General features: G+C 43.2%; 1 protein-coding gene across 4 annotated transcripts in view; it reads right to left on the reverse strand.

The window, feature by feature from the left end:
- Positions 1-25,122, reverse strand: part of ccdc85ca (coiled-coil domain containing 85C, a) — a 300,440-nt gene that overhangs the window by 75,209 nt on the left and 200,109 nt on the right. For 2 of the 4 annotated variants that reach the window (XM_063043765.1, XM_063043780.1), the window contains exon 3: positions 9,259-9,336. The exons of the other annotated variants lie outside the window; for them this stretch is intronic. In XM_063043765.1, the coding sequence (XP_062899835.1) occupies positions 9,259-9,336 (78 nt within the window). The remainder of the gene's footprint in view (positions 1-9,258; positions 9,337-25,122) is intronic. 4 annotated transcript variants of the gene reach the window in all.

A 25,122-nucleotide genomic window follows, 5' to 3' on the forward strand; every position in this document is an offset into this window, starting at 1 on the left:
CCTCCGCCATTTTGTGTGCGCTGCTCTGCTGAATCTCTTGTGATTATAAGATTCCCAGGATGCTCCACAGCAGTGCTACGTTAAAAATGGGCACAAAGAGACATCAGATGACCTGAGGACTGGTGAGTGACAGCTGGCACAAAGTAGTAGGTTAAAAGGAATGGCCTAGGGAGGACTGGGAGTGAAGACACAATCCCGAAGGAGACACAACTGACGGCAGATGCTGGAATCTGGAGCAACAAATGGGAACTCAGTGGGTCGAGCAGAATCTATGCAGAGAAGGGAAGTGTCAAAGTTTTGGGCCTAAATCTTAAATCAAGGCTCACAAATGACTCGGGTTCAATTCCATCCACTGTTTTGTACGGAGCTTGTACGTTTTCCCCATGACTGTGTGGGTTTCCACCAGGTGCTCCACTTCCTCCCGCACACCAAAGGCACACGAGTTAGTAGGTTATTTGGTCTCATGGGTGTAATTGGGCAGTGCAGGCTTGTTAGGCCGGAAGGGCCTTTTAATGTGCTGTGTCTGTAAATAATGATGCAAGGCTCCTTTCCTCTCCAACACCCACACCCCCAACACACAAATAAACTTCCAGGTTTGAGCCATTGAACTGCAGAATCTTTGAGGGTTGCAGGGCTGGAAGAGGCCTAAAAAAAAGGAGGTATTTTAAAAGCAACACATACAAAATACTGGAAGAACTCAGCAGCATCTATGGAAATGAATAAAGAGCCGATGTTTTGGGCTGAGACCCTTCATCGGGACAGGAATGGAGGGGGGAAGAAAGCAGAATAAGAAGTGGGGGAGGGGGAGGAGTATAATCTGGGAGGTGATAGGTGAAGCCTGGTGGGTGGGAGAGCGGGATGAAGTGAGAAACTGGAAGGTCATTGCTGGAGAAAAAGGAATCTGATGAGATGGCAGTGTGCTGTAGCAGAAAGGGAAGGAGGAGCGGCATTAGGGGGGAAATGATAGATAGATGAAGGGAAGAGGTAAGAAGAGGGCCAGAGTGGGGAAATTGAAGAAGAGGGAAGGAGGGATTTTAAACAAGGGTGAGAATTTTAAAGCCAAGTATCACGGATCACAATGAGAGCTGCTGAGAGTTCAAAAATAGGCAGCAAAGTTTTGAATGGGTTAACCTCCTAGAGGGCAGGGCATATTAGAAAAGTGACGTCTCGGGAGCTAAAGATTGTGGACTACAGAAAGCACATGCACTAATGTCACAGCAGAGCACAAACTATTTGATGTTTCGGTAATGGGGTGTATAAGAGAAGGGAAAAAGAACAACTCAAAGACGAAACCGACTGCTGTTCAGTCCACCACAGCCTGTGGAGTGAAGCCTGCTTGCAAGGAGATCAGCTTTACCTCAGTCATTATTGTAGGACCCTGTCAGCTCATACGTAAACCGTCTCTACACTCTTAGTAGCACAGGGTTCCTGTTTGTGTTGGCTGATATAACACTTTATCCAAACTCATCATCAATCATTTGAAGACCAGCCAGGTCAACATCCATCACATGCATGAGTGATCTTGATTTGCTGTCAGGCCATTTCTTGGATATTCAAGAGAAGAAGTAAGATTGAAGAGACAGCTATCATGATGAAATGCCAGTCCATATGAGTGCTCCCATTCAGCTTTGAATCATGGCTCTGTCACAATAGTAACAGGGAGCCCAGACAGGTAACAGGTCTGGTTCTGTGTTTTGACAAAGCGTTCTGCAATGAGGCAGAGATTTCCAAATTTCTGCACTCCTGGGCACTCAATCCAACACAAGGCAGGTTGAATCTGGTGTTAGAACAATCTGAATATGTTCCTACGGGAGGAGGACTAGGAAAGATGGAGAATGAGCGTGAGGTGTCTTTTCGGTATTCTAGGTCAATCATGTCCCTGTCATCAATTCAGAGGACACAGCCAGCTATGCCAAAGGCAAAATAGTCTATCTGACACTTTCAATTTACACATCAGAACCCTGATGTAGAATAAAATTCTCTGTCTTGTACAGGCGACCCACAAGTTACTCGAAAATAATCCACATCCCATCGTGGAGACACACCATCTGCACATGCATCAAAAAGTGTGAGTTGAACGGTTCTCTATGTGCATGTATTTACATTTTTTATCACAAAAATTTCAAAAGAGCAAAGTTTGATTCTGCACGCCAGATGTTCTGATAGCGATTGTGTGAATTCCGTGAGGGTACATTTCCAGTACTCGAACTGCCAACACGGGGGTTGCTTGCTTCCCAAAAGCCAACAGCAGAACTTAGCAGAAATCACAGTGCAGATTGCCAACAATGAACAAACATTACAGTTTAAAGCATGCTCCTCTTGGCAAAGCGCAAGCTGAATTCCATTACATTTGCAACATTCTGTTGCTTTCATTTAGAGATGCAGCATGGTAACAGGCCCTTCTGTCCCACACTGCTCCATCACACCCACGTGACCATTGAACTTGTCAACCCGTACATCTTTGGAACATAGGAGGACTTCAGAGCACCTGGAGGAAACCCACATCACAGGAAGAACATATGAACTCCTTGTAGACCACGTCAGAATTGAATTTGGGTCAATGGTGCTGTAATAGTGTTACACTAACTGCTACACCATTATGTCACCCAAGATAAAGCTGAAATGTATTCATACCAGGTGTCTGATTATAGCTGCAGGGTATGGTGTACTGGGGAACTGGCACAGAAGAGGAGTTGATGCCAACAGAGATCACCCACGACTATAATAAAACACAGGCTTGATGGGCCAAGTTGCCTGCTCCTGGTTCCATTTTCCGATGTCCTTGCAGAGAACTTTGTTTCATCTGATTTCAGTTTGAAGCATTAACTGTTTCCACAGAAGCTGCTTGAGCATTGAGAATCTCTGGCATTCACTATTTTTTATTTTGATCTAATTTATTGCTTGAGACACTGCTCAGCTCTGTATAGCCATGTCTCTCCAGAATGCATGATCTATCAACAGAACAGTGCAGCACAGTACAAGCCCCACCGCCCATGATATGCTGATCTTTTAACCTACTCCAAGATCAATCTAATGCTTCACTTCCACATCATCCTGCATTTTTGTTTCCATGTGCACTTTGGTAGAAGAAATAAAAGTATAGACTTCTCTCTAGTTTCAAAATGGAGAGAAAATCCAAAAATCTGAGGTTTTGAATTTTGGAGCCCTCGTGCAGAATTCCCTAAAGGTTAATTTGCAGGTTGAGTCAGTGGTGAAGAAGTCAAATGTAATCTGAGCATCCATTTCAAGAGGACTAAAATATAAAAGCAAAGATGTAATGTTGAGGCTTTATAAGACACAGGTGAGGCCTCACTTGGAGAATTGTGAGCATTTTTGGGCCCCTTATCTAAGAAACAACATGCTGACATTGAGAGGGTCCTGAAAATGATTCCAGGATTGTAAGGCACGTTATATAAGGAGCATTTGATGGCTGTGGGCCTCTACTCACTGGAATTCAAAAGAATGAAGGGGGGGGGATGGGATCTCATTGAAATCTATCATATGTTGAAAGGCCTCGATCGAGTGGGTGAGGAGAGGATGTTTCCTATGGTAGGGAATCTAAGACCCGAGGACACAGCCTCAGAAAAGAGGGACATCCATTTAGAACGGAGGAGAGGAGGAATTTCTTTAGACAGGAAGTGGTGAATTTGTGGAAGTCGTTGATACAGATGGCTATGGAGGCCAAGTCTTTATGTATATTTAAGGCAGAAGTTGATTGGTTCTTGATTAGTCAGGGCATAAAGGGTTACGGGGAGAAAGCAAGAGATTGGGCTGAGAGGAAAATGGATCAGCCATGACCTGCCTCTACCTTCACTCCCGGCAGTGTAATCCACACACCCACCACTCCCTGTGTGAAAAAGTACCTCTGACATCTCACCTATACTTTCCTCCAATCACCTTAAAATTATACCCCTCATATTCGCTATTTCTGCTCTGGCCAAAGGCCTCTGGATGTCCACTCTATCATTGCCTCCCATCATCTCATGCACCTCTATCAAGTCAACTCTCATCCTCCTTTGCTCCAATGAGTAAAGCCTTGGCTTGCTCAACCTTCCCTCATAAGACATGCTCCTTTCCTGTAAGAGAACCCAACTTACTAGACTTGGGCCTCTGTTACTGATTTTCTTGATGCCTTCTGCAGTTCCCACTGAACCACGGATGATTGTCTAGCTTGACACTACTGGTACAGTGATGGATATGTTAGGCTCTGAGATTGCAAATCAAAAGTGGAAAGGGTCAGCAATTTCAAGCTTGTGGGTGTCAACATCTCTGAGGATCTTTCCTGAGCCCAACATATCAATGCACGACAACGGCTATGTTTTATTAGGAGCTTGAGGAGATTTGGTACATCACCAAAGACACTTGCAAATTTCTACAGATGTACCATGGAGAGCATTCTAACTGGCTGCATCATTGTCTGGTATGGTTGGGTGGTGGGGTGCTACTGCGAAGGATCGAAGCAAGTTGCATAGAGATGTAAACTCAGTCAGCTCCATCATGGCACTAGCCTCCATGGTTATCTTCAAGATGCAATGCCTCAAAAAGGTGGCATCCATCATTAAGGAACCCCATCACACAGGACATGCCCTCTTCTCATTGCGACCTTCAGGGAAGAGATACAGGAGCCTAAAGACACACACTCAACAATTCAGGAACAACTTCTTCCCCTCTGCCATCAGAATTCTGAATGGACATTGAACCCTTGAACACTAACTCACTACTTCTTTATTTCTAATTTTGCACTACTTATTTAATTTAACTGGTTAATGTAAACATACTTACAGTAATTCACATTTTTTCTGTTATTATGTATTGCAATGTACTGCTGCCACAAAGTCATCAAATTTCATCAAAGTTCACCAGATTGATTCCTGGGATGGCAGGACTTTCATATGATGAAAGACAGAATCGACTAGGCTTATACTCATTGAAATTTAGAAGATTGAGGGGGAATTTTATTGAAACGTATAAAATTCTAAAGGGATTGGACAGGCTAGATGTAGGAAGATTGTTCCCGATGTTGGGGAAGTCCAGAACGAGGGGTCACAGTTTGAGGATAAAGGGGAAGCCTTTTAGGACTGAGATGAGGAAAAACTTCTTCACACAGAGAGTGGTGAATCTGTGGAATTCTCTGCCACAGGAAACAGTTGAGGCCAGTTCATTGGCTATATTTAAGAGGGAGTTAGATATGGCCCTTGTGGCTAAAGGGATCAGGGGGTATGGAGGGAAGGCTGGTACAGGGTTCTGAGTTGGATGATCAGCCATGATCATACTGAATGGCGGTGCAGGCTCGAAGGGCCGAATGGCCTACTCCTGCACCTATTTTCTATGTTTCTATGGGCCGGGGATATTGAATCTGATTCTGATTCTGATTGCTCAGCCTTTCCTGATAAGACATGCTCCTTTCCTGTAAGAGATCACAACTCACGGGATTTGGGCCTCAGTTACTGATTTTCTCGATGCCACTCCTAGCATGACCTTCTGCTGTTCCCAGTGAACTAGGGTTGATCCTCTGGCCTGACACTACTGGTACAGTGATGGATGTGCTGGGCACTGGGATTGCAAATTGAGATGCTGCACATTTATTTCTGCAAATGATAATCCATAGCACCCTGCTTTGGGTTGGCAATTCTGTTTTAAGTATCAGATCTACAACCAAAGAGTCATTGAAAAGTCCAGGACAGAAGCAGGCCATTTGACCTTTCTGCTCCATGCTAAACTTTTTAAACTACCTACTCCTGTCGACCTGCACTGGGCCATCACCCTCCATACTCCTACCATCCACGTACCTACCCAAACTTCTCTTAAACGTTGAAATCGAGCTCACATGCACCACTTGAGCTGTTAGCTCATTCCACCCTCTCACCACTCTCTGAGTGAAGAAGTTTCCCTTCATGTTCCTCTTAAATGTTTCACCTTTCACCCCAACATATGACCTCTAGTTGTAGTCCCGCCCAAATTCAGTGGAAAAAGCCACTGTGGAATTTGTTGGTTTGCAGCAGCAGTACAGTGCAAAGACATTAAAATTACTATAAATTACAAAATAAAGAAATAATGCAAAGAAAAATAATGAGGTAGTGTACATTAAGCTAATAGACTGTTCAGAAACCCGAACCAAAATATCAGAAGTCTAACCCCATCGGGTCTGATTACAGTACAAATAACACAATGGAGGGAAGATGGGACATTGCCTCCAAAGTAAAGAAAAGATTAGCTTTAGTTGTCAGATTTACATTAAAATATTGAAATATACAGAGAAACGTGTTCTTTTGCATCAATGTCCAACATCACAACATACAGTGAAATGCATCGTTTTGCATCTGAGGATATCGCTGGGCAGCCCACTACAGTTGCCTTGCTTTTGGCACCAACACAGCATAGCCACACTCATTAACCCTAACCGTACACCTCTGGAATGAGGGAGGGAACCAGAGAAACCCCCATGGTCACAACAAGAACATACTGTTATGTTTTGTAACTTCAGAGCATTAAACAAATCCAAAGGAAAACAGGAGGGTCCAAAATACAGGTGTAACTTCATCTCACGCGGTACCAATTAACGTGTTTATATCGGTAACCCATAATGAATTGTTTAAACAAACAGGAATGCTTAATCAACCAACTTATATATGCAGGATTACTCAAATGCTATTGAAGTATGAAGTACACAACGCATACGAACACCTTACAGACAGCAGTGGGAATCGAACACTCATCGGTGTTTGCTGCCACTCTAAAGTGATAGTGCTAATCGCTATGCTACTGCGCTGTCTATAACTATGTGGTGATCGCTTCAACCAATGAGTTAATGGACTGGTGAACACAAGCTTAAGGTGGATTATTCCTAATGTTGGTTCACTCAGCACGTGCCACAGACTCCTCTCAGAACTCAGCCAGCTCTATCAGTGGTAGAACTGCCAAGCTATTTTCGATGATGAACATTAGGTGGTAGTCATCGTCAACTATGGTAGTCATACAGCACCAAAGCAGGTTCTTTGGCCCAACATGCTCTGGTCACCCATCTTACGCATCTCCATTAATCCCAATTACTCCATCAGATCTGCAATCTTTTAAACAAGGAGGTGCTTTCATTACTCATATTCAACTGGACACTATGAGACTTTATGGAGTTAATATTGAAGGCACCAATGGGCTCCCGCCTCCCCTATGTACACCACTAAATTGCCCCGACTTTGTGCCTGCCCTACCAATGAGACAAGATGTATCCGTTCATTGTGATAGAGAAGTACAGTACATTACCTGTGATATTTAGTTTAACGTTCAAAATAAATTTATTATCAAAGTACATACAATTCTGTGCAAAATTCTTAGGCAAATATATATATATATATATAGCTAGGGTGCATAAGACTTTTGCACAGTACTGCATTTATCAATGTGGAGTATAAAGCAAGTTTGTATATCTGGCGGGACGCGGAGCAAAGTATGCTGGGAATGACGAGGGTGGTATGCCGTGGGACAGGTGGCAGAGAAGGATGCCAGAGGCAGAGGTTGACACAGGTGCAGACACACCCAGCCCTGAGAAACCAGGCAAGGTCACTTGATTCCAAATAATTGGTTTTATTAATTATTACAGAATTCTTTCTGGTGCTTCCCACTCCTTTCCCTCTCCCTTCTCTTTTTCCCAGCTATGATTCCCCTCTCCCTGCTCCCTTCCCACTTAGAGACTTAGAGACTCATATCAGAATCAGGTTTATCATCACTCACATCTGTCATGAAATTTGTTATTTTTTTGTGGCAGCAGGACAGAGCAAAACATAAAATTACTAAGGTACCATGCAAAAGTTTTAGGCAGCCTAGCTATATATATGTGCCTAAGACTTTTGCACTGTACTGTATATGTCACCGTATACTACCCTGAGATTCATTTTCTTGTGGGCATTCTTAGTAATTACAAAGCAGCACAATAGAATCAGTGAAAAGCCAGAGACAAGATGAACAAACAACCAATGTGCAAAAGATAACAAACTGTGCAAACACAAATAAAAAAGTAAACCACAAAATAATAATAAATAAATAAGCAATAAATATCAAGAACAGGAGCTGTAGAGTCCTTGAGAGTGAGAATTAATTCATTGTTGAAGTGAGTGAAGTTCTCTGAGGATGAGCTTGTCAGGGCCTGAGGAACCGTTCATCCACAGACTCCAGCCCCAGATGCTAGTGAGAAGACTTCATACGTTTGACAGGGCTGGAAGTGGTTTTTCTGAATTCAGAGTTGGGTCGATTCGAAATGGTTAATCTGGTTTTCTTATTTCCTTGTTTCAGAGTAGCAAGGAAGGTACAAATGGATGATTGCTGGGTGATTTCACATAAGCATTTAGGAATGAATCCTGTCTGTCAGAAAATACAGACGATGGGTCCAATCCTCACATTGTGGGTTAAGTTTTCATTTTGGTGTTTCACCCTGGCAAGCACTTGCATTACAAGTTGGATGGAATTGATCGAAAGCAACGCACACACATAAAATGCTGGAGGAGCTCAGCAGGTCAGGCAGCATCCATGGAAATTAATAAACAGTCAACATTTCAGGCCGAGACCCTCAGTCAGGACTGGAAAGGAAGGGGGAAGACGCCAGAATACAAAATGTGGGGGAGTACAAGGAGTACAAGTTAGAAGATGATAGGTGAAGCCAGGTGAAGGGGGGGGGGCAGGTTGTTGAAGTAAGAAGCTAGGAGGTAATAGGTGGGAAAAGTAAAGGGCTGGAGAAGAAGAAATCAGATAGAGGGAGGTGATAGGCAAGTGAGAAGAAGAGGTGGGGGGGTGGCAGAGTGAGGAATTGAAGAAGAGGGAAAAGGAAGGGGCAACAAATTACCGGAAGTTGGAGAAATCGATGTTCATGCTATCATGTTGGAGGCAACTTTGACGGAATATGAGGTATTGCTTCTCCAATCTGACAATGGCCACATTGTGGTAGGACGCCAAGTAACTATGGAAATAATTGAGTTTTAAATTACCCAGAGGCCTAGCCCATTATTCACCCCCACTGCCCTCTGTGCATAGGAAGCTCTCACAAAATACAGTGGCTACTGCTGAGTAGCCAACCAGCATAAAGCTGCATGAGATTCCTGCTTCTTCTTCAAATGAGACCACTATACCGGCTAGAGTTTGGGATTAATCAGAGCAGGGATTCCCATCTCCACAAAGACAGATTACCCCCTACCTCCTTAACCCAGCGCCCCAACATGGCCAGTCAGTCCACAACCAGGAGCCCCATCACCAGGCACTAACACACCTCACCTTGATCACATAGGACGGTCTGACACATCTCCCCGAGTTTAAACCAGAAAGGAACGAGTAGTGCTCTGAAGAACAGTCCTTAAAAGAAATTAGGAAAAGTTAAAGATGGAAGTGAGAGAACATGTAAAGAACTGAGACAGACAACAAGATAAGCAAAAGGTTTAGGAAAACCAAAAACACCCAGAGACATTTAAAGGGAAACTACTGAAGATGAAATGTAAGGCAAAAAGGGATTAAAACTATAAGAAACAACGATTAATCTACACTGCTGGTATGCTGAAACCTGGGTTATTAACTTGGCCAAAGGGAGGTGCAGCCTACCTATGTAATTTAAACTGGCATGAAAAAGCTTGTGTTGACAATGGTGGCATTGATATGGTTGGACTGCCGATACTTGAAATATGAATTAAAAACTCTAAATACTGGTGAAACTCAGAAGGTCAGGAAACAGAGTTAGTTGTCTCAGGTGGAAGAACTGGGCTGATCAAAGTTCAAAGTAAATTCATTATCAAAGAATGTATATGTCACATGAGTTTCATTTTCTTTCAGGCATTCACAGGAGAACAAAGACATACAATGAAAGACTACACACCAAGACTGACAAGGAACCAATGTGCAAAAGACAAACTGTGCAAATACAAAAAACACAAATAATAATAATGAATAAATAAGTGGGTTTTTGACAAATACTATTTGTGTTTCTCTTTCCATAGATGCTGACTGTACTGCATTTGACAAGGCTCCACATGGTAGGCTTATTCAGAAAGTTAGAAGGCATGGGATCCAGGGAAGTTTGGCCAGGTGGATTCAGAATTGGCTTGCCTGCAGAAGGCAGAGGGTGGTGGTGGAGGGAGTACATTCAGATTGGAGGATTGTGACTATTGGTGTCCCACAAGGATCTGTTCTGGGACCTCTACTTTTCGTGATTTTTATTAACGACCTGGATGTGGGGGTAGAAGGGTGGGTTGGCAAGTTTGCAGACAACACAAAGGTTGGTGGTGTTGTAGATAGTGTAGAGGATTGTCAAAGATTGCAGAGAGACATTGATAGGATGCAGAACTGAGCTGAGAAGTGGCAGATGGAGTTCAACCCGGAGAAGTGTGAGGTGGTACACTTTGGAAGGACAAACTCCAAGGCAGAGTACAAAGTAAATGGCAGGATACTTGGTAGTGTGGAGGAGCAGAGGGATCTCGGGGTACATGTCCACAGATCCCTGAAAGTTGCCTCACAGGTGGATAGGGTAGTTAAGAAAGCTTATGGGGTGTTAGCTTTCATAAGTCGAGGGATAGAATTTAAGAGTCGCAATGTAATGATGCAGCTCTATAAAACTCTGGTTAGGCCACACTTGGAGTACTGTGTCCAGTTCTGGTCACCTCACTATAGGAAGGATGTGGAAGCATTGGAAAGGGTACAGAGGAGATTTACCAGGATGCTGCCTGGTTTAGAGAGTATGCATTATGATCAGAGATTAAGGGAGCTAGGGCTTTACTCTTTGGAGAGAAGAAGGACGAGAGGAGACATGATAGAGGTGTACAAGATAATAAGAGGAATAGATAGAGTGGATAGCCAGTGCCTCTTCCCCAGGGCACCACTGCTCAATACAAGAGGACATGGCTTTAAGGTAAGGGGTGGGAAGTTCAAGGGGGATATTAGAGGAAGGTTTTTTACTCGGAGAGTGGTTGATGCGTGGAATACACTGCCTGAGTCAGTGGTCGAGGCAAATACACTAGTGAAGTTTAAGAGACTACTAGACAGGTATATGGAGGAATTTAAGGTGGGAGCTTATATGGGAGGCAGGGTTTGAGGGGCGGCACAATATTGTGGGCCGAAGGGCCTGTACTGTGCTGTACTATTCTATGTTCTATGGTCTACTGTTGAATGTTACTAGCATTTTATATTTCCAATTCATTAATGTTCTTTCAGAGGGGACGTTTGCTGCAGCGGCCTTGGCAACCAAATATCACTCCAGACCTAGTTTACTTCACACCCCTCACTCCCACCACCACTGTAACCACAAGCTACTCTTCTCTAATGGATGGCCATTAAACATAGCAGTTACTGTGTCCCTTTTACAAAGTTCAAAGCATAGTTATTATCAAAGTATGTAGACATTATACAACCTTGTGATTCGTCTCCTTACAGGCAGTCACAAATTAAAAAGCCCAGAAGAACCTATCAAAAAGAAGTGTGACAAACACCCAATGTGCAGAGAAAGAAAAAAAAACAAATTGTACAAACAAGAAAAGTAAGCAAAGAGCATTTATAATCTAGGTAGTCCTCAGACACGAAGCCTGGACCTGGACAGCTTGAGGCATCGGAGTAAGTCTATAAAGAATACAATTGTACATTCTCCCTGTGACTGCATACTACATTCCCCCATAAGCTCCCACAGTCCAAAGATGTACCAGTTAGTAGGTTAATTGGTGATTATAAATTCTCCTGTGATTAATCTAGGGTTAAGTAGGTGGGTCCCTGGGTTGCAAGGTCCTGTCCTGCACGGTATCTCTAAATAAATTAATAAATATTGGCCCCAGCGGTGACACATATATCGTGGGCACAGATATAAAATACTTTGTTTGAACTTCACGGCTCAAAGAGTCTCTTTTGTTACAAGGATCTTCAATGTACCACATCCTGCCTTAACTACATACAGCCCTGCGTGGCACCAATCTATTTGCTTTAAGGAGGAGAGCGATCAGCTCAAAGAATGCAGGAAATAAAGTCTGCTCTTTACATCATTGTTCAGTGTCGCAGGCAACACTCTCCTCTCATGAAGGTGTGGCCACTTTCAAGGATCAAGGATCAACTTCACCATTTACATTTACATGTGTTAGGAATTCGCTGTGGTGTGGTGGTGCGACGTGCAACGAAAAACATCATTCAGAAATTATTTTTAAAAATCAACAAGTATATAAAAAAATAAACTAAGAAGTTAAAGTACAGATATGGAAAAAATTGAATAAGTACATAAATACCAACATGTTTTAACAATGTAACACAGATAGAGGGGCAATGGGGGGAGCTAACTAGAATGGTTGATCAGATTAACTACCTCCCACCCAATCTGCATGGATGAATGAGAATTACATCTGCTAGCTGGGTCTATCTGAATGATAGCAGGCTGATTTAAGCTCCTGGCAAAATAATGTTTGAAGCTTTACATGGAAGGATTTCTATTTCTGTTCAATGCATCCAAAGTCAACACAATTTCCTCCCTGATCGATCAGAACGGACAGGACATATGGGGTTCTTTAGACTAATGACAGCTGAGAGGTGACCATGATAAAAGCACTATAACAACGTAGATTCAAGGATAGATAAAAAGAAACTAGCTAGATTTACGATAGATAAAAAGGGGACTTGGGGATTGGATTGTCTAAAGATTAATTTGCAGGTTGAATCAGTGATGAGGAAGGCAAATGCAATGTTGGGATTCATTTCACGAGGATTAGAATATAAAGACAAGAATGTAATGCTGAGGTTTTATAAGGCGCTGGTGAGGCATCACTTGGAATATTATGAGCTGTTTTGGGTCCCTCATCAAAGAAAAAATGTGCTGACATTGGAGAGGGTTCAAAGGAGGTTCACGAAAATGATTCCAGAATTGAAAGGCTTCTCATTGAAACCAATTGAATGTTGAAAGGTCTTGATAAGGTGGATGTGAAGAGGATGTTTCCTATGGAGAGGGAACCTAAGACTAGATGACAGAGCCTCAGAATAGAGGGGCATCTACTTACAGAAATTTCTCTAGCCAGAGAGTAGTTAATCAGTGGAATTTGTTGCCATAGGTGGCTGTGGATGCCAATTCATTGGCTATATTTAAGGCAGAAGTTGATAAATTTTTGATTAGTTAGGGCACGAAGGGTTACGGGGAGATTGGGGCTGAGAGGGAAATGGATCAGCGATGATGAAATGGTGGAGCAGACTCGATGGGCCAAATGATCTAATTCCACTCCTATATCTTATGGTCTAAATTAGATTAGATTATGAGGACACTCAGTCCTCGTTTATTGTCATTTAGGAAAGCATACATGCATTAAGAAATGATACAATGTTCCTCCAGAGTGATAACACAAAAAAAAGGACAAACCAAAGACTAACACTGACAAGACTACATAATTATAACATATAGTTACAGCAGTGCAAAGCAATTCCATAATTTAATAAAGAACAGACCATGGGAATGGTAAAAAAAAGTCTCAAAGTTCCGATCGACTCCCGATAGTCCCCGATAACAGGCGGCAGAAGGGAGAAACTCTCTCTGCCATAAACCTCCAGGCACCGACAACTGTTGATGCGTTGAAAGCACCCGACCACAGCCAACTCTGAGTCTGTCCGAAAACTTCAAGCCTCCGACCACCCCTTCGACACCAAGTACCGAGGACCATCTCTGCTGAGCACTTCAACTCCGTCCCGGCCGCCGAGCAACAAGCAAAGCCGAGGACTCTGGGCCTTCCCCTCCGGAGATTCTGGATCACACAGTAACAGCAGCAGCCATAAAGGCATTTCAGAAGTTTCTCCAGATGTTCTTCTGTTCTCTCATGTCTGTCTCCATCAAATCAGGATTGTTTGCACATTAGTCAGGGGAATTGAGTTCAAGCGCTGTAAGGTAATGTTGCAGATCTATAAAACTCTGGCTAGATCACTCTTGAAGTATTGTCTGATCACCTCAGTATAGGAAGGATGTGGGAGCTTTAGAGAGGGTGCAGAAGGGATTTACCAGGATGCTACCTAGACTAGAGAACATGTCTTATGAGGATAGGTTGAGTGAGCTAGGTCTTATCTCTTTGGAGTAAAGGAGGATAAGAGGTGACTTTATAGAAGTGTACAAGTTGATTGAGCGGACAGCCAGAGACTTTTCCCAGGGCAGAAATAGGCTAACATGAAGGGACATAATTTTATGGTGATTGGAAGTAAGTATTGGGGGGTTGTCAGAAGTAAGTTTTTCACACAGGGAGTGGTGGGTGTGTAGAATGCCCTGCTGGTGGCAGATTCATTGGGAGTATTTAAGAAACTCTTAGATATGCACATGGATGATAAAAAATGGAGTGCTATGTAGAAGGGAAGGGTTAGATTGATCTTAGATTAGGTTTAATGGTCAGCACAACATTGTGTAGGATGAAGGGCCTTCAGTGTGCTGTAACATTCTATGTTCTATGTTTGACATGTGGGAGAAACCGGAATCAAGGGCTGAAATAGAGGACAGTCACTAATAAGTGCAGCAAGGAATGCGGGAGGAACTGCTGCGGTCAGTGAACAGTGTGGAATGCTCCACTGGGAGCCAAATAGCCCAGGTGCTTGTAAAGGGAAGCCAGATAACCACAAGAGGGAGGAAGGAATAGAAGGTCAAGTTGATGGGGTGAGAAGAAGGAGGGTGGGAGGAGGCCAGTATGCAGGATAAACACCAGCAGGCACCCATGATCAAATGGCCCATTTCTGTGCTGTTTGTGCTGTGTAATCAGACTGGAAACTTTCTCGTTTTTGTTTTAGGCTCCCACCCAATGCTAAAGAAAAGCCATGCTTTTTCTTTCTTGAACAATTTACCACATGGATTCGCTCATCCCCACCTACGCTGGATCCCATTCTCCTAATCTCACCCAGAGCTCCACAGAGCTGTTTCTTCATGGAGTATTCCTGCAATATCTTCCAGAAAGACATTATCAAATCAGTTTTCCACTGCCGTCATAGCAATGGCTTCTGGATTGATAATTCTAGACAACAAAGATTTTGCTTGTTGAATATTTTTGGGTATATCTTATGGATTTTGGACTGCTGTTCGTGAAAATCGCCATGAGATTCCCTATCACACACCATTGTTTTGAAATTGCTTATATTTGTTATTTCAATTCATAATTCATGCCTCACACCCACTAATACCTTGCTGCCTTCCAAACGAGTATGCTTTCCAGGAAAGCCTTTAGGGGGCGATAAATTCAAGTCATACTTCTAGGGGTACTGAGACCATAAGACATAAGAGCAGGATTAAGCTATTCGGCCCATCACATCTGCTCTGCCATGCCATCTGGGCTGATTTATTATCCCTCTCATTCTGAGGCTGAACCCAGTTCATTTCAATCTCGAGTGAATGATCAAACTTGACCTTACTGATTTACATGGAATGAGTGGGAGCAGCAGAAAATGTTTCCTCAACATCCACCCAGATATTTCAGGGTTATATCTGTATATCTGCAGAAGAATGAGGGGGGGATCTCATTGAAAATATTGAAAGGCTGAGATAGAGTGGATGTGGACAGGATGTTTCCCATAGTGGATGAGTGTAGGAGCAGAAGGCACAGTCTCAAAATAGAGGGATGATGAGAAATTTCTTTAGCTAGTGAGTAGTAAATCTGAGGAATTCATTTTCAGGGCATCAAAGATTTTGGGGAGAAAGCAGAATGGGGTTGAAAGAGATAATAAATCAGCCATGATGGATTGACAGAAAACCCGATGGGACAAATAGCCTAATTCTGCTCCAATGTCTTATGGTCTTTATGGTCTTACAAAGCTCTTCACTGAGTGTTGAACAAAGAACCACGGGTTGTCTCATTTCTCCACAAACCCAGAACTTGATGGTTAAGTCCACAACCCCTTGAATTAGCATCCACTTGCTCCACAACCACTGATGCAAGTGACCCAAGTTTTTTCCTAATTCTCATGCAACACACAATGCATAAAAGATAGCTGCGTACATTGATGGATGACCGTCGTTAAGCAGATGAAATGCCAAGCAGTCACACGCTTAATTGAATGACTTGACCCAGGCTGCATTCTGATAGTTGGGTAATTGCTTACCCTGGGAAAGAAGTAAAAAAAAACAAAACAATAGATACCAAGACTGTAGGAAGCCAGCAGATCATAGCAGTAAAAACCATAAAAGCAGTAACACTGAGCAGCAGTCTATAAACATTACCCACAGATTTACGTTAAAGAGCTAAAACAATTTCACTACGTGAGTCCTGACGAAGGGTCTCGGCCTGAAACGTCGACTGTACCTCTTCCTAGAGATGCTGCCTGGCCTGCTGCGTTCACCAGCAACTTTGAGGTGTGTTACTACGTTGACTATGCAGATTGTATTATATTGCCTGGTTGCATCACAGCCTGGTATGGAAACACTAATGCTCTTGAATGGAATATCCTACAAAAAGTAGCGGGTATGGCCCCAGTCCATCATGGGTAAAGCCCTCACCACCATTGACCACATCTACATGAAATGCCGTCGCAGGAAAGCAGCAACCATCAACAGGGACCTCCAACACCCAGGACAAGCTCTCTTCTCACTGCTGCCATCAGGAAGAAGGTACAAGAGCCTCAGGTATCACAGTACGTGTGCTTGCAACACTGTGTGTCCGCCAGAGTGATCAGCAGCACTGGGGCTCCACAGGGGACTGTCTTGTCTCCCTTTCTCTTCACCATTTACACCTCGGACTTCAACTACTGCACAGAGTCTTGTCATCGTCAGAAGTTTCTGATGACTCTGCCATAGTTGGATGCATCAGCAAGGGAGATGAGACTGAGTACAGGGCTACGGTAGGAAACTTTGTCACATGGTGTGAGCAGAATTATCTACAGCTTAATGTGAACAAGACTAAGGAGCTGGTGGTAGACCTGAGGAGACTAAGGTACCGGTGACCCCTGTTTCCATCCAGGGGGGTCAGTGTGGACATGGTAGAGGATTACAAATACCTGGGGATACGAATTGACAATAAACTGGACTGGTCAAAGAACACTGAGGCTGTCTACAAGAAGGGTCAGAGCCATCTCTATTTCCTGAGGAGACTGAGGTCCTTTAACATCTGCTGGACGATGCTGAGGATGTTCTACGAGTCGGTGGTGGCCAGTGCTATCATGTTTGCTGTTGTGTGCTCGGGCAGCAGGCTGAGGGTAGCAGACACCAACAGAATGAACAAACTCATTCGTAAGGCCAGAGATGTTGTGGGGATGGAACTGGACTCGCTGACGGTGGTGTCTGAAAAGAGGATGCTGTCCAAGTTGCATGCCATCTTGGATGATGTTTCCCATCCACTACATAATGTTCTGGTTGGGCACAGGAGTACATTCAGCCAGAGACTCATTCCACTGAGATGCAACACAGAGCGTCATAGGAAGTCATTCCTGCCTGTGGCCATCAAACTTTACAACTCCTCCCTTGGAGGGTCAGACACCCTGAGCCAATAGGCTGGTTCTGGACTTATTTCCTGGCATAATTCACATATTATTGTTTAACTATTTATGGTTTTATTACTATTTATTGTTTATGGTGCAACTGTAATGAAAACCAATTTCCCCCGGGATCAATGAAGTATGACTATGACTATGAAGATTCACACCACCAGGTTCAGGAACAGTTATTACCCCCGAGCCATCAGGTTCTTGAACCAACGGGGATAACTTCACTCAACTTCTCCTGCCCCATCACTGAAATGATTTGACAACCAATGGACTCACTTTCGAGGACTCCTCATCTCATGTTCTCAATACTTATTGTTTATTTATTTATTATTATTATTTCTTCTTTTTGTATTTGCACAGTTTGTTGTCTTCTACCCTCTGGTTGACTGCCCCAGTCTTTCACTGATTCTGTTATGGTTATTATTCTATAGGTTTATTGAGTATGCCCCCAAGGAAAATGAATTTCAGGGTTGTTTATGGTGACATATATGTACTTTGATAATAAAATTTACTTTGGATTGAGAAGCACAGAATAAGAAGAAGTTGGTAAAGCCACATATGGAGATTGCATGCAGTTCTGGCCAGTCTGTTTTTGGAAACTAAACTGCAGAAGAGTGCAAAAAGATTTAAGAAGATCTTACAGGACTGGAGGGTTTGAGTCATAAGGAAAGGCTGGATAGGTTTGGGTTTTTCTCCCTGGATCACAGGAGGCTGAGGAGTGACTTAAGAGTTTTATACAATCTCAAGGGCATGGATAAAGTGAATAGTCATGGTCTTTCCCCCTGGGTATGGGAGTCCAGAGCTAATGAGTGCATAGGTTTAAGGTGAGAGGGGAAAGATTTAAAGGGGACCTGAAGGGCAACTTAGGTGGCCCATACATGGAATAAGCTGCCAGAGGAAGTTCAAGAGGCACTTTTACATGTAAAAAGATATTTGGACAGGTACGTGAATATAGAGCAGAGGTTTCCAGCCTTTTTTAAGCCTTGTACTCCTACCATTAACTAAGGAGTTTGTGGACCCCAGGTTGAGAACCCCTGGTTTAGAGGGATATGGGCCAAAAGCAGGCAAATGGGACAATGGCTACTTGGTTGGCATGGTCAAAGTAATACACACAAAATGCTGGAAGAACTGAGCAGATCAGGCAGCATTTATAGAACTGAGTAAACTGCTGATGTTTCAGGCTGAGACCCTTCTTCAGGACTGAGAAGGAAGGGGGGAAATGCCAGAATGAAAAGACGGGTGTAGGGGGAAAGAGGCTAGCTGGAAGGTGGTAGATGAAGCCAGGTGGTTGTTGGACCAGAGGGCCTGCTGTCATGCTGTATGATTCTATGACATATGACTTCAATACCAAAAAAATTAATATTTTTGAGACATGATTCCCTGAGCCATGTTTTTATGCTGTAGTCATGCTACACTAGATCACGTAGCAAAAATGCTGAGGAAAAGCTAAATGCTGACTCCTAAAGAAGGGTCTCAGCACAAAACGTCCTCTACTTATTCATCTCCATAGATGCTGCCTGACCTGCTGGGATCCTCCAGCATTTTGTGGGTGCTGCTTTGTGGAAAAACTGAGTTGCATCTGACTCAACAGATGTTTTATAACTGTTCAGTGATTCTTGATTCTTTTGTTTTTTTAAATTTTGTATTCCCAGCAGCCACAGCATTTCAGTTCTGGAATTTTCCTTTGGGGCTGGACATCCTTATCCAAAACAACGTGTAAAAATTGAAAATAACAAAAGCATAGAATTCCACCGCAGCAAGTGCCAGTCCACACAGCAAACAGCAATACCAACTTGTCAGGCCCATGCATAAACTGCTCTATGGTTTGGAAGTACCAGCGTGCAATTCCTTGATGAATTACATTGCTTTGCAAGCTAAGGAGGGAGAAGAGAAGGCAAATTATTTAATCGCCATCAGGGAATCTGTCACCTTTACCTTCAAGTTTGAGACTCTGGCCCCCAAAACCGTGCCGCCCTATGCTATGGAGGAATCTTTACTGATGTATATGCAGAAAATGTTTCCTCTGTGAAGGACCATTTTTTAAAAATTAGTGGTGGCCCATTTAACACAGACTTTTTTGCTTGGAGGTTAATTCCATTTTCTGTACATTCATGTGCCCATCCAAGACCCTCTTGAATGCTCCTATAATATCTGCCTCTACCAGCACCCCCAGCAGTGCATTCTCGGCACCCACCACCCTCAGTATAAAAAAACTTGCTCTGCACATCTTCCCCTGAACATACCCCTTCTCACTTCAAGTGCACGTCCTCTGGTATTCGGCATTTCAGTCCAAGATTGAAAAACAGATTGTTGATAGGCCAAGAAGCGAAAGGTTACGGGGGTAGGTGGGAATGCAGAGATGTGGTTACAATTGGGTCAACTGTGATGGCATTGAATGGTAGAACAAGCCTGAGGGGCCAAATGGCCTGGTCCTGTTGCCAATTTTTACATTTCCATGTTTCTGTTGAGAGAATTGTGTTCAGCATCATTGCTGTGAGGCCATTCTCGTCTTCCAGCCCAAGCCTCCTTATTAACATAAGGGAAAGGTTGGAGACGGAGACTAAAAGTGCTCGGCTTTAAAAGTAACTTTTACCTTAAGAACTGTATCCTATCACAGATATTCCCTCTGTTCTCTTGACTCTGCCTTTCTCTTCAACACAGAATGCAGCGTCTACAGTTTTTTTTGCATCAGGAGGAACAACTGCTCCCATGACAAAATTGTCAGCTGCTAAAGTTGCTTTCTTTGGCTTGGATGGGGAACACCCAATTAGCCTACCAAGGCTGTATGAGAATCTAAGAGCAACACTCACCCTCTCTGCTCTCTGAGCATATAAGAAAATAAGGAGCAGAACCAGGAGAAGGCCATTCAGCCCCTTGTACTGTTCCATCATTCAATATGGTGGCTGATCTCTTGCTACAGAACCACCTCCAAGCACTAACCTTAATATCATGCAATCAAATCATAACTGTCTTGAAAGTACTTGGTGACTGAGCATCTACAGAGTAAAGAATTCCAAAGACCCCCCCCCCCCCTGGGAAGAGATCTTCGGTCATCCCAGTCCTGAATTCCTGACCCCTTCATTTGTGACCATTACTCCTGCTTCCGGGCACCCCAGGGAAAACAACACCCCTACATCTACCATCTCCATTACTCCCCTTAATAATTACACACAAGCTCATAAACACACACTCACTACACACACACACACACACAAAACACATGACTATGCACAATTAGATACAAACACACAAAACTACGCACATCATTAAGAATATGCAAAACCATAAACAGGTAGAAGTAGACACACAGATCACGTTACATACACACAGATCACATGCATATACAGAATCAGATTTAGTATCACCAGCACATGTCAAGAAATTTGTTGTCTTTGCAGCAGCAGTACAATGCATACATAATATATGGGAAAACATCATTTTCAGTAATATATATTAAATAGTTAAATTAAGTAAGTATTTGAAAAATAGAAATAAAATAGTAGTGAGGTAGTGTTCATGGCTTCAATGTCCATTTAGGAATCGGATGGCAGAAGGAAAGAAGCTGTTCCTGAATTGGTGAATATGTGCCTTCAGACTCCTGCACCTTCTTCCTGATGGTAGCAATGAGAAGAGGGCATGTCCTGGGTGATGGGGGTCCTTAATGATGGATGCAGCTTTTTTGAGGTACACACACACACACACACACACACACACACACACACACGCAAATACACAAAAATGCAAACACAAACACAAAACATATATGGACACATATACACAAATATAATCAAACACACATAAACACACACAACCAGACTACAGAAATACAATTGCACGCAAACCAACCCCCAAACACCTATGACCACACACAATCACAAGCAGATGAACAGAGAAGTGAATTACTATTTTTATGCAAATATTTTCTCATTTTGCCTCAGGTTCTTTAGCCAGATCTGATTTTTGCAACAGATGACAAGCTGGAAGGGGAACATCTTAGTTTACTGCCTCAGACAGTTGTTGAAGATTCCTCGTCCTCATCACTCTGCTTCTCTACCATGAGAAGTGACAATCCATTTTGGAAGAAAACCAATTTGCCTTTCTCTCACAAACAAAACAGCCTTTCTATTCATTGGATGCTTTCTCTTCTTTCAAAAATGTTGTTCAATAGGACATCCATTGTTCATGGTCACACCACAATATTGGCACATTCACAATCCTGTCAGTGGTGAGGTGTCCAAATATTTGCCTGCAATTAATGTCAGTCATTCTAAAATCAAATTGAAAGATGGATGCATTTTTAAATTAGAAACTAAAGCATCCGCGATTATTAATGAAAAATCCTCACTGCACTGAGCAAGCTCCCTTCTGATGTGAAGTGACAGCTATGTTCAGAATATTATTAGGCATACAATGAGCGAACTGCTTATGGTGGTGCAGATTAGACACCAGCTCTGAAGTTGGTTAAAAAGAGTATTGTTCGAAGGCTGGTGACCTCGTGGTCATGCACAACAATAATTAAACTCCAGACAGACAATGGGTGCCTTCACAATGGGGACTTTCATCAATTGTTTGCTGAAGAGGAATTTTTTTTGTGTTTATGATGCTAGATATTGCATTGCAGAATGAATCAAATTCACATTTCTTTTGGGAAAAGTGTGCAAATGGCCTCCTGTGGAAGGGCGGCCTAGCAGGTAGGCTTCCCTGGCAGCTAGCTCACAAACTGCACTCCTCGAAATGCCAGCTTGCTTTTAGCCTCGCAAGGACAAAGAGTCAAAGTGGAATTGCCAGGAAGCTGATCCAGGAGGTCTGACTGCGAGCAGTTTCAGAGAGCATGAGGGCGCTGTCATGGCAACAGCCTACATTGGTCCGAAAGAGAATGTAAAACTGTCAACATTCCTACTTGGGGGATTTACGTGCGTGATATTCAGTCACACGCCATGTACGGCAGCTAATGCTGTGGACCATAAATATAAGTACAACTTTAAATACGAGGGCAGCTACATGCAGCATTGATGCGTCATGTCCTTGCCCTGTCTCACTCTCCCAATCTCTCATCTTCTTACTTTCTCACGCTCTGTTCCTATCTACCCTGCAATATTTAAGTGTGTTCTCTGGTAACTATTATTTCAGGCCTTTGTTGCTATGCACGTTAAATTATAGATTCAAAATGACTTGGGTCCCCTCACCAAAATTCATTACAGCTAGAAGAGTCGGGATAGTCGCAATACTTGCTCTCTCATTGCCAGTGACAAATTGCCCACTTGCATGTCTTCAGCTCAGAGAAATATGCACAAAACCACAGACACAAAAAAAGAACGCAAATGAACACCACATACATAAGAACATTTGTTTACTCATTGAGATACAGCGCCCAATAGGCCCTTCCGGCCCTTCGAGCCGCACCACCCAGCAATCCCCTGATTGAATCCCAGCCTATTCACAGGACAATTTACAATGACCAATCAACCTACCAACGGGTACGTCTGTGGACTGTGGGAGGAGACCGATGCACCCAGAGGAAATCCGTGCGATCACAGGGAGAACGTACAAGCTCCTTACAGGCAGCGGCGGAATTGAACTCCGCTACCCCAAGGGGTAACGGTGCCGTGCTAACCACTATGCTACCGCAGCGCCCTGTATTGTTTTCCTTCTTGTTCTCTTTCTTTTCCTGCAGCGAACGTTGAAGACTTGACCAAAGTTATTGACAGAGATTTCCATCAGACTGCTACTGATTTGTACAAGTTCACAATCCAGTGACACACAGATTCTCATATTTTCTCTCTCTCTCACACACACACACACCTGCTGTAACCATACAAATATGAACACAGTAACAAATCACTGTAAGAACAGTTCTTCTGTTTATTGTTCATTTGTCAGTTGGTTTATTTATTTATTTAGAGATGCAGCACATTAACAGCCCCTTCCAGCCCAACAAGACATGCCACCCAATTACATATGACCAATCAACCTGCAGCGGATAGTGGTCAACTGAGATCATCGGGGTCTCTCTTCCCGCCATCACAGACATTTACACCACACGCTGCATCCGCAAAGCAAACAGCATTATGAAGGATCCCACGCGCCCCTCATACAAACTCTTCTCCTTCCTGCCATCTGGAAAAAGGCACCGAAGCATTCGGGCTCTCACAACCAGACTGTGTAACAGTTTCTTCCCCCAAGCCATCAGACTCCTCAATACCCAGAGCTTGGACTAACACCAACCTACTGCCCTCTACTGTGCCTATTGTCTTGTTTATTATTTATTATTATTTATTGTAGCGCCTTCAGTCCTGGATAGGTCTGTGTCTAGTGTAGTTTTTTTTGTTACATAGTTCAGTGTAGCTTTTGTATTGTTTATTGTAGCACCATGGTCCTGGAAAACGTTGTGTCATTTTTACTGTGTTCTGTACCAGCAGTTATGGTTGAAATGACAATAAAAAGTGACTTGACTTGACTTACTAGCCTTTCAATTGAGGGAGCAAACTGGAGCACCCGGAGGAAGAGGGAGAACATCCAAGCTCATTACAGAGAACGGCAGCAGTGAACCCAGGGCACTGGTGCTGTAACGGCGTTACGCTGACTGTTTTCCACATGTGATGACGGGCTGGGAGTTTAGCAAAGTTCAGCCCACTGAGTCATCAAGCTGCACGTTCACACAAATCGTAAACTAATCACCAGGTACCGTACACCACTGTGCCGTCCAATAATATTTTTAACAATATTTGCTACTGAGTCAGGGCTGGTTACAAGCAAGGTGGGCTTAAGGACCATTTGCAAAGAGGACAGAGAAATGGGGAAGAGTAGAGGAGATTAGGAGGGACCTTCCAAAGATCTAGACACAAGAAGCTGAAAGCAAGATTGCCATTTGAGGAGTAATGAAAATTTGGGATGATTTTGAGGCAGGAACTGATCACATTGGGGTTCTGGGACAGAACAAAGTTATAAGGACAGGCCAGCGATGAAGCAATGGAGAGATATGAAAGCAAGGTCAAGAGTTTCAGAATCAGAATCAGGTTTAATATCACCAGCATATGCCGTGAAATTCGTTGTCTTTGCGGCAGCAGTACAATGCAATGTCTAATAATGGGAAGAAAACTGTGAATTACAGTATATATATATATATATACACACACACATATTAGTTAAATTATATAAGTAGTGCAAAAACAGCAATTAAAGAGCAGTGAGGTAGTGTTCATGGGTTCGATGTCCATTCAGAAAACAGATGGCAGAGGGGAAGAAGCTGTTCCTCAGTCACTGAGTGTGTGCCTTCAGGTAGCAATGAGAAGAGGGCATGTCCTGAGTGATGGAGGTCCTTAATGATGGACGCCGCCTTGTTGAGGCACTGCTCCTCGAACGTGTCCTGGATGCTAGGGAGGCTATTGCCCATGATGGCACTGACTATGTTCACAACTCTTGCAGACAAAGAGTCTGCAAAGAGATACAGACAGGGTAAAGATCAGGCTGATGGAATATAATGTAAAGAGAACATTGTCCACTTCGGTAGGAAGTGCAATGCTGTTACGCAGGAGAGACTGGATTATGTTGCTTCTCCGTACATGAAGTTAGTATGACAATAATTACCAGTGCAATGCTGGTGTCTTTTGCAGAGGGAATGGAATAGAAAAGAAGGTAGATCCTGCTGGGGAAACTGGAGAGACCAGATTGGAAGAACAGCAGCACACACAAAAT

This window comes from Mobula hypostoma, chromosome 1 (assembly GCF_963921235.1).
Source record: "Mobula hypostoma chromosome 1, sMobHyp1.1, whole genome shotgun sequence".
Classification (NCBI taxonomy): domain Eukaryota; kingdom Metazoa; phylum Chordata; class Chondrichthyes; order Myliobatiformes; family Myliobatidae; genus Mobula; species Mobula hypostoma.